The sequence below is a fragment of the Dermacentor variabilis genome, chromosome 2 (assembly GCF_050947875.1).
Source record: "Dermacentor variabilis isolate Ectoservices chromosome 2, ASM5094787v1, whole genome shotgun sequence".
Classification (NCBI taxonomy): domain Eukaryota; kingdom Metazoa; phylum Arthropoda; class Arachnida; order Ixodida; family Ixodidae; genus Dermacentor; species Dermacentor variabilis.
Window position 1 is genome coordinate 70,868,272 of NC_134569.1, and position 13,190 is coordinate 70,881,461.

At 46.0% G+C, this 13,190-nt stretch overlaps 1 protein-coding gene across 1 annotated transcript; it reads left to right on the forward strand.

The window, feature by feature from the left end:
• Window positions 1-6,181: 6,181 nt before the first annotated feature.
• LOC142572052 (sulfotransferase ssu-1-like) lies at window positions 6,182-10,375 on the forward strand. The gene is made up of 3 exons (XM_075680861.1): window positions 6,182-6,244; window positions 8,365-8,555; window positions 9,488-10,375. The coding sequence occupies exons 2-3, from the start codon at window positions 8,371-8,373 to the stop codon at window positions 10,248-10,250; spliced, it is 948 nt and encodes a 315-aa protein (XP_075536976.1). The 5' UTR covers window positions 6,182-6,244; window positions 8,365-8,370; the 3' UTR covers window positions 10,251-10,375.
• Window positions 10,376-13,190: the final 2,815 nt, after the last annotated feature.

Sequence of the window (13,190 nt, forward strand, 5' to 3'; positions counted from 1 at the left end):
TTTCTCCAAGGGAAGTTAATGAACGGAGTATGGTATAACGTCCATGTCTTTGTTTAGTGTTCTCTGTTTTTTCTGTTTTTTCTAGGACAAAAAACATTTTTCTTCAAACTACATTCAACAACGCTTCCAGTTAGTGCGCTCTGTGTGGTAGATTGTGGAGACGCTGTGTTCTTTTGTGACATCCTAGAAAATGCTTAAAATACTCCACAACCAGATTTAACCACTGAAAAATAAGAAAGACCTATAGCTTTACTGTCCTTTTTCGCAGAGTAGATTTAATGAATAACGTTGAAGCTAGCACCAAAAGTTCTATCAGCTGATTTCGTCAATTTAAATCACACAAGCCATATTGTCGGCGGTAATTATTAGGCTAGACAACTGTATCGTGTCATTAATTTATTGAATGATGATTAATGTGGTGTTTTGTGGCGCAAATGCCAAATATAGTTAAAGAGCGCCAGGCCAGCGTTAATGAGTTCGCAGTGGAGGTATCAATAACCAAGGTAGATGTTATGTGGCCGTAAAGGGGCGTAAAGTACAGTCGCTCTAACATGCATAAAACCTTTATCAGATAAAATTATGCCAATGGTTAATGGGCTGTACAATGGACACGGAAGATACATTGTGAAATGATGGTATAGTAAAATGTGTCATAGATAAACATTTGCAAGAAGCACTACAGATTTAACAAAGCCCTTGAGATGTAAGGGCTTGGAGGCATGTGCTGTACAAAACTACGGTCACAGCGGAATTCTCTGGAAAAAGGATGGGCTATGAATTTATAGGGCTAAAAACATGCAAGTCGACATCATTCAAGAATCCTAGAACCACTTTGGTGTCAAAGAACGATTCTGCACCAAAAAATGTTGCAGGTTGGAGAGGCGTGTGCCGGCGCTGTACAAACTTTCGATGATACTCAACATACTGCTGCGGACACCAATAGCGGAAAGGTCTCGGATAATACCTAAGCGCCATGCGGTGTCATATGCTTTCTACGAATCAAGAAATACAAATAGAAAAACCTGTTTGTCTATGAAGGCATCCCTTATATTTGCCTCAATGCGGACAAGGTAGTCTGCAGTTGACCTGCCTTCGCTCAAACCATACTGGTAAGGATCTAGTATTTTGTTGCTCTCAAGAGAGTCTAGGCGCCGGTTTATCATTTTTTTCAAAGAGCGTGCACAGATAGCTTGTTAAAGCGATATGTCTGTTGCTACTAGGTAAGGACGGTTCCTTACCTTGTTTGAGTATTGGGATTATTATAGCTTCATTCCATGAAGATGGTATATAGCAGGAAGCCCACATGACATTAAAACGTGAGAGGAATGTTCTCTGTGTTTCAGGGTGGAGGTACTTGATCATTCTATCTATGATCCAGTCACCACCTGGCGCTGAGTTGTTGCAACAACCAAGAGAACTTTTAAGCTAAGCTGAACTCTACGCGTGGCTGTTCTCTTCATTTCGGGCGCATTTACGATCAAGGGGGTGTCACTCTGCACGTTCTTTCAACCTCAGGAATGATTGTGTGTAATGAGATGCTCTGTAGATATATTCAAAGTGTTCACCCAGACAGTCGGCCTGGTCTTCAGGGCCATCTCCTTGGGTACTTTCTAAGGGCAAGGGGTTCGTCTACGGGCCTTTTGATTTATTCACCCTATTCCACACCTTTACCTCGTCTGTGTAAAAATTTATCCCAAATATGTACCACTCCCAGCCCTCTCGTTTTGCACGTGAACGTGTTCTACTGCTTTCTGATTTGACCTGTTTGAAATTAGTAAGGTTTTCAGCTCTTGGAGAATTACGAAGCAATCCCCTAACTTTGTTTTGATTTTTGCGTGCTTTCCGTTATTCGTAATTCCACCATGAGATGCGCCGGTTCTATGCCAGTCCGTTCGTTTGTTTAGTACATTTTGTTGCAGCGTCAATAATAAAACCCATTAGGCATGTCACAGCATCGTCTACATTAAAATCTGAAATGTCCCCGCCTAAATACGTCAGTTCTCGGAACAATTACCAGTTCACTGATTCGAGGTTACACCGAGGGAAATGTGGCGAACATGCATCTTGTTTTGTTAGGCTTAACATAATTGGGAAGTTGTCGCTCCCATAGGGGTTCTTGAGAACAGACCACCCCAGGTACATAAATAGTCAGCTCGAAACTATGCTCAAATCTATGGACGAGTATGCGTTATATGTAACACGTACGTTGGTTTTTTTTTTCAATAAACAGGCACCTGAAGAAAAGAAAATTCTATCAGGCACCCACGCGCATCGCAACGCGAGTCGCCCCACAAGGGGCTATGAACGTTTAGATCACCTACAACCATGTATGGCGGAGGAAGTTCATCGATGAAGTTTTGAAGCTCTGTTTTAGAAAGTTGACAACAAGGGGAACGTACATTGTACAAATTGGGATTTGCTTACCGAACAGTACAGCTCGGACTGCAACTGCCTCGAGGGAAGTTCGGAGTTTGCTGACATGCAACGCCCTTATCGACTATTACGGCTAACCACCCGAGGAGGCGAGTGCATCATCGCGGTCTTTGCGGACAGTGGCATATTGCCTTAGTAAGTTGGCCTGCGTTAATTTTAGGTGTGTTTCTTGGACACACAGCAGCTTTGAAGTGAACTTGTGGAGGAGTTCTTTAACATCATCAAGATTGTGGAGAAGTCCTGTCACGTTCCATTGTAATATTTGGGTATCCATGATGAGGACGAGGTTAGTGCTGTGTGTCTAGCAAGAAAAATTTGGTTATAGGGCCCTTTGTCGGTCCCGTAATGCGATGTTTCTCTCTTTTGGAGCGGTCGAGAGATTCTCGCCGCTCCATAGGCGCTGGTGGCGCCGTTTGACTAGGCGTCGTGTCCATCGCCTCCTGCGAAGCGCGGAGCACCTGCTCTTGTTAGCGATTTGTTTGCCGAGAAAGCCTCTTCTCAAAAGATGAGGCTCTTGAGGCCACCAGCGTGGAGTTCGATGGCCCCTTCTTCTCGGACGGCGGAGCAGCGCCAGCCGCAGCCGCCGAGGCGGTGGGTGACGTCACTGCCGGCTCACTGTGTGTGGTCCGGACAGCCGCCGGGGGCAGTTGTGGCGCTGCTCCCTGACGGGACACATCGGCAAAGTTTCTGTTAGGGAAGTATTGATTCAGTGATTGAAAACCTCATTCCACCGAGCTGGGATGCCCGCCTCTTAACCTACACGCAGGTAAGGGGGGACGACGAAGCAGTCTCCGGGCGTTGAGGACGGCGAGTCTTCACGCCCTCAACGACCAGGTGAATTGCTCGACGCTGGTCGTCTTCATGCCTCGCTCTGGAGCAAGGCCTCCCAGGCTTCTCTACTGTCAATTTTTTCCTTGGCCCTTGAGGAGCCAGCACATGCCTATATTACATGGCCTAGCGTGCCTTTATCCTTAGAAATTTTGCACAAGATGTCGTTATAGTCCTTCGTCTGAGCTAAGTAGATCCTATATGGTGATGTATAATTGTTTCCCTGGAGCCGACGCCAAATGTGAGCGTCCTCCAGAGAGAGAGACCGATGCGGATGCGGGAAGATTCTTCTTTCGGCTTTGTAATAATCTACGATTTCCCTGTACGTGATGTAACCTTTGATCTCTGGAACGGGCTGCTCTGGAGTTGCCCGGTAGTAGAGTGCTCTGGCGAGCTCGTGAGCGGTTCGTTACCTGGGACTACTTCATGGGCCGGAACCCAAATAAAGGTTAAGTTCATCCTAGGAGGGTTGTTAAGTAGAATTTGGAGGGCCTCTTCCGAGATTCTCCTTTTGCTAAAATTTCAGATAGCTAATTTCCTAATGCATAATATGACTCCCGCTTCTGTACCCGCACAAGCGAGCGCTACTGCAACCTCCTCTGCCGTACAGGCGTCCTTCGGGCACGTGGAGCACGCTACCTTAACGCACCCGTCGCCATCAACTACCGTCGATACCGCAGCCCCGTCTATGCCGCAAGCGGCGTCCGTGTACGCTACTTTATGCACCGGTGTGTTTTTAAGTTTATTTATTAGAGCCTTAGCCCTGTGAGCTCTCCTCTCTTTGTTGTAGGTAGGATGCATATCCCCAGCTAGGGGAGCAATTCAGAAGCGTTTACACACGTCCAACGGAATGTCCTCCTTGCCAGTCGGGGCACCCCTGTCGCATTGGATTCCTACCCATTCCATGATTTTTCTGCCTCTTTTGGACTGGCCTAATCTTTCCAACTGAGACACTCGAACTGCCTCAGTGAGCTGAAATAGCGTGTTGTGAACCCCCATTTTGAGGAGGAGGTCTGTCGAGGTCGAGTCTGGGAGCCTTAGGGCTTTCTTAACGCTCTTCCTAATCACCGGATCTATTTTCTCTTTTTCTTCTTTTTTAAACATAAGATACGATGTGGCTGGCTGGTAATAATTGGGCTGGTAATAAAGGTTTGTATGAGTCTTAGGAGGCTGTTCTCTCTGAGGCCCCTGCCTTTGAGTGCAACTCCCCTAAAGATCCCTGTGACCTGCGCCCCGTATCTAACTTCTTGGTTGTCGTGAGGTTGTATCCACTTCTCTCGATATATATGCCCGAAATTCTGATTTCCTCCAGCTTGAGAACCTAATTTCCGTTTACAAAAAGTATGATGCCCGCCTACGTGTCTCCTTGAAATATATATTTTCTTTGACTTTGATTCTGACAATTTCTTTTTCTTTTTTCCAAGATGGGCAGGACCAAGAGTATGCGGCATGCTTACCATCGCAGTTGACACAATGGGGAGGGCTCTGGCACGTTCCATAGAGATGTTCATTGTCACTACACTTGGCACATATCAGCTGGCCTCGACAGTTCTGTGAACTGTGGCCGAACCTTTGGCATTTAAAGCATCTGATAGGATTGGGCACGTATGGCCTAACACGAAGTTTGATATACCCGGCCTCGATGGACGCGGGAAGGACACTTGAGCTAAATGTGAGTATCAGGTGTTCGGTCTGGATTTTTTTGCCATCCCGCCTCATCTTAATTTATTTACCATTTATGACATTCTCTTCACTGAAGCCCTCCAAGAGTTCAGCCTCAGTCAGTTCCAGCAAATCATCGTCCTGCATAACACCGCGGGTGGTGTTCATAGGTACGGTGCGGGGTTACGGTTACTTGGGCACCCGCCGTGGTTGCTCAGTGGTTATGGTGTTTGACTGCTGAGCATGAGGTCGCGGGATCGAATCCCGGCCACGGCGGCCGCATTTCGATGGGGGCGAAATGCGAAAACACCCGTGTACTTAGATTTAGGTGCCCGTTAAAGAATCCGAGGTGGTCGAAATTTCCGGAGTCCTCCGCTACGGCGTGCCTCATAATCAGAATGAGGTTTTGGCACGTAAAACCCCATAATTAATTTCTTTTTTTTACTTGGGTCACCCCAAATGACACTAGTTTCGGCAGTTCCTCATATTGCTTCTGATCGCGGAGCTCCAAGAGGAGATCACCGCTTGCCATCCTCGACGCCTTAAACCTGGACCATGAACTTCAGCCAAAGACTTGCCAAAGAAACAAGCAATGGTGAAATGACTCGTACTGGTTTGTCTGGTTTTTTGAATTTAATTAAATTTGAATTGAATTTGAAATTTGAATAATTTGAAATTTGAATTTGAATTGAATTAAATAACGATTAGAATATGAGAAAACATATATCTGGAAAAAGTGCTAACCATAGGACTAATCTAACCATAGGACTAATAATAGGACTAACCATACGACTTATCTTGCCTCCATAACGCAAGGCACTTCAGTTATCATGGCCGGCTTCTTTCCTTATTGCCCGTACTTTTGTCCTAGATCTGGCAGGCGTTGTGTCCCTCCTGGTGGCATTTGCCAGCTAGCTCTCTTTCTTTCTCCTCACTGTGGTCGATTTTATCTGTACAAACATGATAATACTAGCATTCTGCCAAAAACGAGCTTCTGCCTGTATTTGCTTTCACTAGAGCACTCAGCACTGATAAATGGCGCTGTCACTGACTTCCCAGAATTTACAGTGAAGCATCTTTTGTCTCTGAAATAGTAGAATTACAAACAAAGATATCGGGGCTATACAAGCGCTCTACTGGATTATCTAAATGTACAGAAACAGCTTTATCACTGAGGGCGAACAGCTGTGAAAGATGCCCTTCCCCTTGTTCATACCGATAAGCGCGACAGCGTTGCCCTTCCAGAGGCACACAAGGTGTCTTCATAAACAGGGCGTCATTGGATCGCTACAGCTTAGACCAGGAGGCTTCCTATAAGCGGGTATGTATAACTTATAAATATCAAACTCCGGCACTGTGTGGTGCCTTCAGTGGTTTCGCGCTGTCACTATGATTTAAGTACATCCTGCTGACTTGCACGGATATGAAATTACACAACATTGTTGCTGAATACGGCCCATGATAGCGGTTAAACTGGAGTGCAAGTACAGCGCAAACTAGAGGTACGTAAAGGCGCTTATAAGGACCTTAATCGTGGTGGTACGTTCATTCTACAGAAGTTCACCTACTTTCGTTGATGCAGCGAATATGAAGTCGCATATTTGCGTAGCCCAGTTAGGGATTCTAGTTGCATTCTAAACTTGTTTACCACCAAACACAGTGACACAGTCGCTGTGGCGTTACGATGCTGCGTCGTGAGGTCACAGATTCGTTCCTTCCGCAGAGCGGCGGAACTCTTGTGTAACAAGCATTGAGTGCACGTCAATGAACCCCCCTACATGTGGTCAAGAGAGAGAGACAGATGATACTTGAAGAACAAAGAGTTCGACTTGAGTAGGTGCTCTCCAGCCTGCTGCTCTGTCTAGAGGAAGAGGGAAGGCGAATGAAAGCTTAGAGACAAATGATGATGAGGAGAAAGAAAGGAGCGAATGTGTATGTGGGCATTACACAGCGCGTCTACCTAAATTGCGTGTCCACTCCCCGAGGCACGCAAGAAATTTCAATGTGGCTTTTGCGTGCTTTGGAGTCCGGCCGTGGGCCGAGAGGAGAGCCCTCTCACAGTGGTTGCTTGTAAACTCTGGCCAGGAAATTGTCCCGAGTCCATTTCCCCCACAAATATGCTGCATAGTCGCATAATGTGCGTTGCAGCATTTTAGGAGTGTATGGCAGTGCTCGCAATCAGCGCTATTCACCTGGCCAAGGATATGTGCTTATCTTGTGCTTAGCGCTCAATGAAAACAACGTCAGAACGGATTCTATGCAGTAAACATGAAAAAATGCCTCAATTTACGTAACTTTTAAAGGTAGATGGGATTTACCGTCTGGATCAGAGACGTGAAGATTGGTCGCTTGGTAGGCCAATCAATTCATGAAGACCTCTGGGCTCGGACGCACGTTGTCATGCCTCCGAGTGGTTGCTGGTAGGAAGGTGCTAACAGAAATCAATAATCGGCTACAAAGAAACATACACTACTTTATCGTGCAACCTCACCTTACCGGCAACGCTGTGACACTCGTCCGATTGGTACATGTGATATAAATGCATGTTTCGTAACAATGAGGGTTCAATAGTAAGTCCATATACATTGAATATTAGAAAATATGCTCTAGTCTTGACAAACAGGCCATGGAACTCATTTATTATTGACATTAGCAGGAAATTATAATAAAACCAACGCATCTGTTCATGTTCCTCACTTCTGGCACATTACAAATATATATTTTGAACACCGAAAATAACCTTTGGAAGCCTGACTTCTCGCGTCCATTTGACCTTTATGGTCGACATAGCTGCGCGTTCTTCTCTCCATCCTCCAGGTACTGAAGGCATAAAACTAAGAGGCAGGGATTATGCCGCAGTGGTAAACGTCGCTTAAAGAGATGCCATCAAGTCTCTCATAAATATTTTTATCCTGTCTCAACGTATTTCGGCTCGTATGTTGTCGCCCCGCCTCATGAGCAGGTTAGTACAACTGTACAGCAAGAATTTTATCGCTGCAAAGATCACTATTTCATTTACCCAACTGGAATATTTAAGGTATTTTCTATTATTGTCGTAGGTGCTGCCTATTGTTTCTGTGGTAACCGCAACAAGCCTGTGAAAAACATTAGCTTGCATATGTTTTTATTCTGCGTCTTGGTGGAGCAACACAGCCACACACCAAGTGCGCAGTTTATGCGCACCCTAAACATAGAAAAAATGGTTAAATTACTTCATCTTTATTAATTTCCTTTAATTGAAGTCAGCGCTAACGTCTTTTTTCTGCATTTATTTTAGTGTAGAATGCGCGTCTGCCTACCGGGTTAGTCACTCTCCGTAGGCGAAGAAATGAGCACTGCGAATGGAAGTGGCATGATTCAAAGAAAAAATAATCTGCTTCATTGTATGCCCAACACGACCATGAAAGGTGCATACACCTCTTGCAATTTACATATTTTCAGGAAGGCATGACAGCCAGACGGTTTCCTGCCTACCAAGTTATTGACGGCCTGAAGTACGCGAAGACGTACTTGCCTGAGAATGTGCGCGCCATCCGCGCATACATTCCACACGACGATGACCTTGTACTGGTGTCCTACCTGAAATGTGGCAACAACTGGCTGGAACAAATCATCGAACTAATTCTTCACAGGTACCCATAAATGTTCGTACCTCAGTGAGAAACCTCATCGATAGAACATATGCCAATGCAGAGTGGTTCAAAAGTTTAAGGTCTTTTAGCTAACTTTACGTTAAGCCTAATGCAGCCTTATATGTAAGTGATAAGTGCTACATAGCCAATCTAGACTAGCCAAGAGCGGCCACACACCCACTAGCACATGTCAAATGGCTAAAAAAGTGACTCAAAGAATATTTCATTATAATTCAGTATTTCATTACCAAGTCGGTGCGATTAAATATACCTGTGAGCTAGCTGACAATACTTGTAAAGGTTTTGTGTAGATTTCTTTTACGCTGAAAAATGGTTGCTTTAACTACTTTGCCGTTGAACCTACAAGGGTTCAACAACCCGTTCGCTGGTGTCTTTGGTGCACTATGTACAAAGATATTCACCGAAATACTGACTCACCCAGCAGCCAGCAGCCATTCTAAGCTCCGGTGGGTAGGCAAGGAAAGCTCTAATGAATGTTTAAACAAGTCATGCTAGTAGGTCGAAGCTTGGACACGCACCCCGACAGCGTGCGCGATACGGCTATACCGGATCGTGGCAAGGTTGGCGTCACAACTTCGCAGGCCGATGCGTCAGTTACGATTTGAACCTGAGGTTCTTGGTTTAGTCAGACAAAATCTGTGCAAGCTCTGCAGGATTTAGCGTACTATCTGTTAAATAAGTCAAAAGGCGTAGCTGTCCTAACTCCGACGTTGTTTTTCTTTCACATCATTGATGAACATAAACAATTTATTTATTATTTCTTCCAATATATCGTTCTATCTTTCAAAATATAGCTGACACGTACGGCTGCAATTTAGAAGAAAAATATCCATTCCATCGTGTAATTATGTGCACGAGCGCTTGCCAAACTCGCATTCTTTCTTCCCCTCTTTATCAACTTTGCTATCTAGGGGGGAAAGCGCCGAAAACTACGCCGAATTTCACCGTTGGTGTCCGTACCCTGAGCTGACGGGTATGCGCTACCTCGACGAGATGCAGCCACCACGTTTTCTGAAAACGCACTTCCAGTACCAACAGCAGCCCAAGAACCTCAAGGCCAAGTTCATCTACCTGACCCGCAACCCGCTCGATGTCTGCGTCTCATTCTACTACTACGTTCGGAACGGCCCAATATACGACTTCTCCGACGGCACCTTCGATGACTTCGTCAATGCTTTTGTTCTCGGCGAAGTAGAGCGAGGAGACTACTGCGATCACCTTCTCTCCTGGTACTCGCATCGACACGAAGAAAACGTTTTCTTTCTCACATACGAGCAGCTGAAGAGCGATTTTAGAAACACCGTTTTGTGCCTAGCAGGCTTCATGGGAGAGCACTACAGACGCATGCTAGAAGAGGACCAAGACGTGTACCGGAACATTGTTGAGAAGAGCAGCGTGTCGTACATGTCCAAAGTATGTCATATTGACCAATCAACCATGGCGAGGTTGACAGAGAAAGATCAGCCTTTTATAGACGCCGCTCATCGATTCACGTTGTCCGCTTCCGGCAAGCTCAAGGGCACGGGCATCGTAAGAAAAGGCATCGTAGGAGACTGGAAGACACACTTCACGCAGCGTCATCTAGACCTGATGCACGATTGGATTGCGAAGAGGAACGCCGCGGCAGCAATTCGAGAGATCTGGGCCGATATGGACCTCGGTGGGATTGTCTGAACGCCGAGTAAGCAAGTGTTGATTTGCAGGGACTGGGAAGTTAGCACCGTGGTTTCACTGTCATCTCTGTGTCGTATGTTGCGTGTAAACCCTTTTATTGATGTTAAAGGCAATTCATGTCAGTAGTTTGAATGCACAGCACATGAATAGGGTGGCAAGGATGAAAGCTTGTTGGTTCAGATTTATGCCTATGAAAACGCACGTGGATGAAGAAAACAAGCAGACAACACAAGCACCGAACTCCTAAAAGGTTTATTCTATAAACAGCCGATATATATACACTCATGAGAACTCACATTAAAAAAGTTACACGCAGAATCTCCTGCGCGAGTTATCTGAATGATGCGTAAGCATTTCCTACTAACCACTTGCTATTTTGTGAGAAACACCACGCAAGAAGCGTGAAACAGAGAAGCGTGGTTGCAACACCGAAATATCAACCGAGACCAGTCTAAGATGACGAAGAGGTGAGTAGTAGCAATGTTCACTCATGTTATATGATGGTTCATTTGGATGATGGGTCTGCTTCATGGAAGATCAGCATTAGCCAGTGCGTGCTTTAGTACGCTGCGTTATTGAACGGTGTCACGATTGGTAGACCTCGTACGTAGACGTGGGGAATGACACTGTCCCCTCTCGATGCGAACCATCAACTGTAATCAACCGTACTCAGGCGCCGGCTACGTAGGGTACAGCCACGCAGGCGCTATCTTGAAAGTGGTCTGCGATGGTGACACAGTGCACCGAGTGGTGATAGCTTGGTGTGCGCTGTATTCTCGCAGCATAGTTCGCACTGAAGCGAGAGGCAACACGAAAGTCAATTTGCTCACTGCTGTGTGCCTTATCTTGAAAGCAGTCGTCTTACCTGACGGAAGGACATACGGGTTTCCTCGTTGGGCAGGCATATAAATGCTCACACATTTAAAAAAAATGATCAGCGCATGTCTAATGCGAAGATTGCCATTTAGGAGTTCTATATGTTCAACGTGAGCAAACATGTACGGGCCTCTTAATGGTCGTCAATTCCTAAACAACCCCTGATATGTGCCGATTACTTTCCTGTTAAAACTATATGGCGGCTTTGCTAGCTCACTTGTGACCTTCAACGGCAGTCGATTACGCCTCTATATTATCATTTGCTAATAGTGGGTTGTGCCGATACTTTTTCTGTGTCCGGCTGAATATGGGGGGGGGGGGATTACGACGACGGATGGACACATGCTACCCTATTCGATTCGTCACACTGAGCACGAGCTCCTCAAGGCAGACGTTGACCAAACGGCGTGCTTCCCCGATGTACGCGCCACCGCCCCAACAAGGAGTATACGGCACATTTGCTACATCTAATGCGTGGCTTCCTGTATGCGGCACAGCACTGTTGCCCAATTGCAGCTGAGGACTTCCTACAGCTCGGTAATCTGCCTAAGATTCTGCTCCACAAAAACTAACACACTCACACCGAAACGTCCCGAAACATTCGTGAACCTGTGGGAAATTTGGCGCACACATGGCACGGAAACCGAAACACCAATCTTAGAGTCAGCAATGTCATCCTGAGAAAGATTACTTTTCTTAATTAGTTTTATTGTCTTGCCGCATGCTCGAATGATGAACACTTCGGGATATTTAGCTTCCTTTAGTTAGGTGGCCTGTTTACTAAAACTAGCATTCATACTGTGGTGGCCCGAATTTAAGACGGAATGTGGAGAACACAAATACCCACTTTTTAGAAGTTTATAATACCCGAATCTGAAGCTGAGGAGGAACGTTACAGACCTGGAAAAGTATTGCCAACATACATGCTCTTTTACAAACAACAACTTTATTTCTAAAGGTACATTTCTTATTGCTTTAGAACTTCAAATGAGCTGCCGGTCTCTGTATATTGCGCCTTTCTGCCTCCTCAGGAAAAATTGTGCAGATGCCACGTACTGTGGGAAAGAAGTTACGCGAAGCATTTTGCAGGTAACTTTTTGCAGGTTACGGGTCAGTGACTTGCGTCTGCGCGCCTCGATCGGCTCTGATTCTCTCAATTACTTCGATCAGGCGCTCACTGTGGAGCTCGGACATGCTGATATTCAGAAAGAACGTGCATTTTCCTAGCTGCTCGATCATTGCAAACGCGTTCTCCTTCCTCTGCGCCCAGAAGTACCCCTGTAGCACGCCATCTTCGAGCTGTCCACGTAAACCTCTGAGGAACGCAGTTCCGCATTGACGAACTTCTCAACGAAGCAGCGGTCTTCCAAGAGCTTCTTTGTGAGCGTCAGGAGCCGGTTGGCGTGTACGGGGTTAGAAAATGAATGGAAAACCTAAACCAAGTCAGCCGTGATCGGGTCAGAAGATGCAAGGACCAGCAAACCTTCACCAAGCAACATGAGAACATAGAAAGAAAGACTAAGTAAAACAGGGCGCCAAGCAAGCAGCCCTCGAACTTATCCTGCAGGAGCAGGAGCAGCAGCAACAGCAACAACAACAACAACAGCGACCACGACGGCGACGACGACGACGACAGGTGAATGAGACCCTCAAAGCAACAGTCCGCCTACTAAAGGGAACCCTTGAGGGATTCATGGCCCATGTGAACAAGACTTCCACCGAAATGGGAGAACGCACAGCAGCTTTGGAAAAAACCTCCGAGCAGAACCGAATGACGCCGGAGTCCCGAAAATGTACACCGGTATTATGCAACATTACATGATCACCCACATTCTCACACTAGCCTAACAAGAGAAGAGGCAGTAACCCTCAGGAAATTGTAACCGCGATATCCTATTGCACTCAGCATTCATACTTCTGCACGCACTGTGATGCTCGACACACACATACGATGCGGTATGGGGATTAGGATGTAAACATGACAACGTAGACACCCAAACACTAACCGAAGAGCACTGGGAGGCCAAGCTTTCAGACTCGGATCCTAAGAGGCAGCGCATCCTG

Excerpts from the sequence above, each read along its gene's own strand:
- LOC142572052 (XM_075680861.1), top strand. The coding sequence starts at position 8,371 with ATGACAGCCAGACGGTTTCCTGCCTACCAAGTTATTGACGGCCTGAAG. Across the intron at positions 8,556-9,487 it reads ATCGAACTAATTCTTCACAG|GGGGGAAAGCGCCGAAAACT; the intron begins GTACCCATAAAT and ends TTTGCTATCTAG.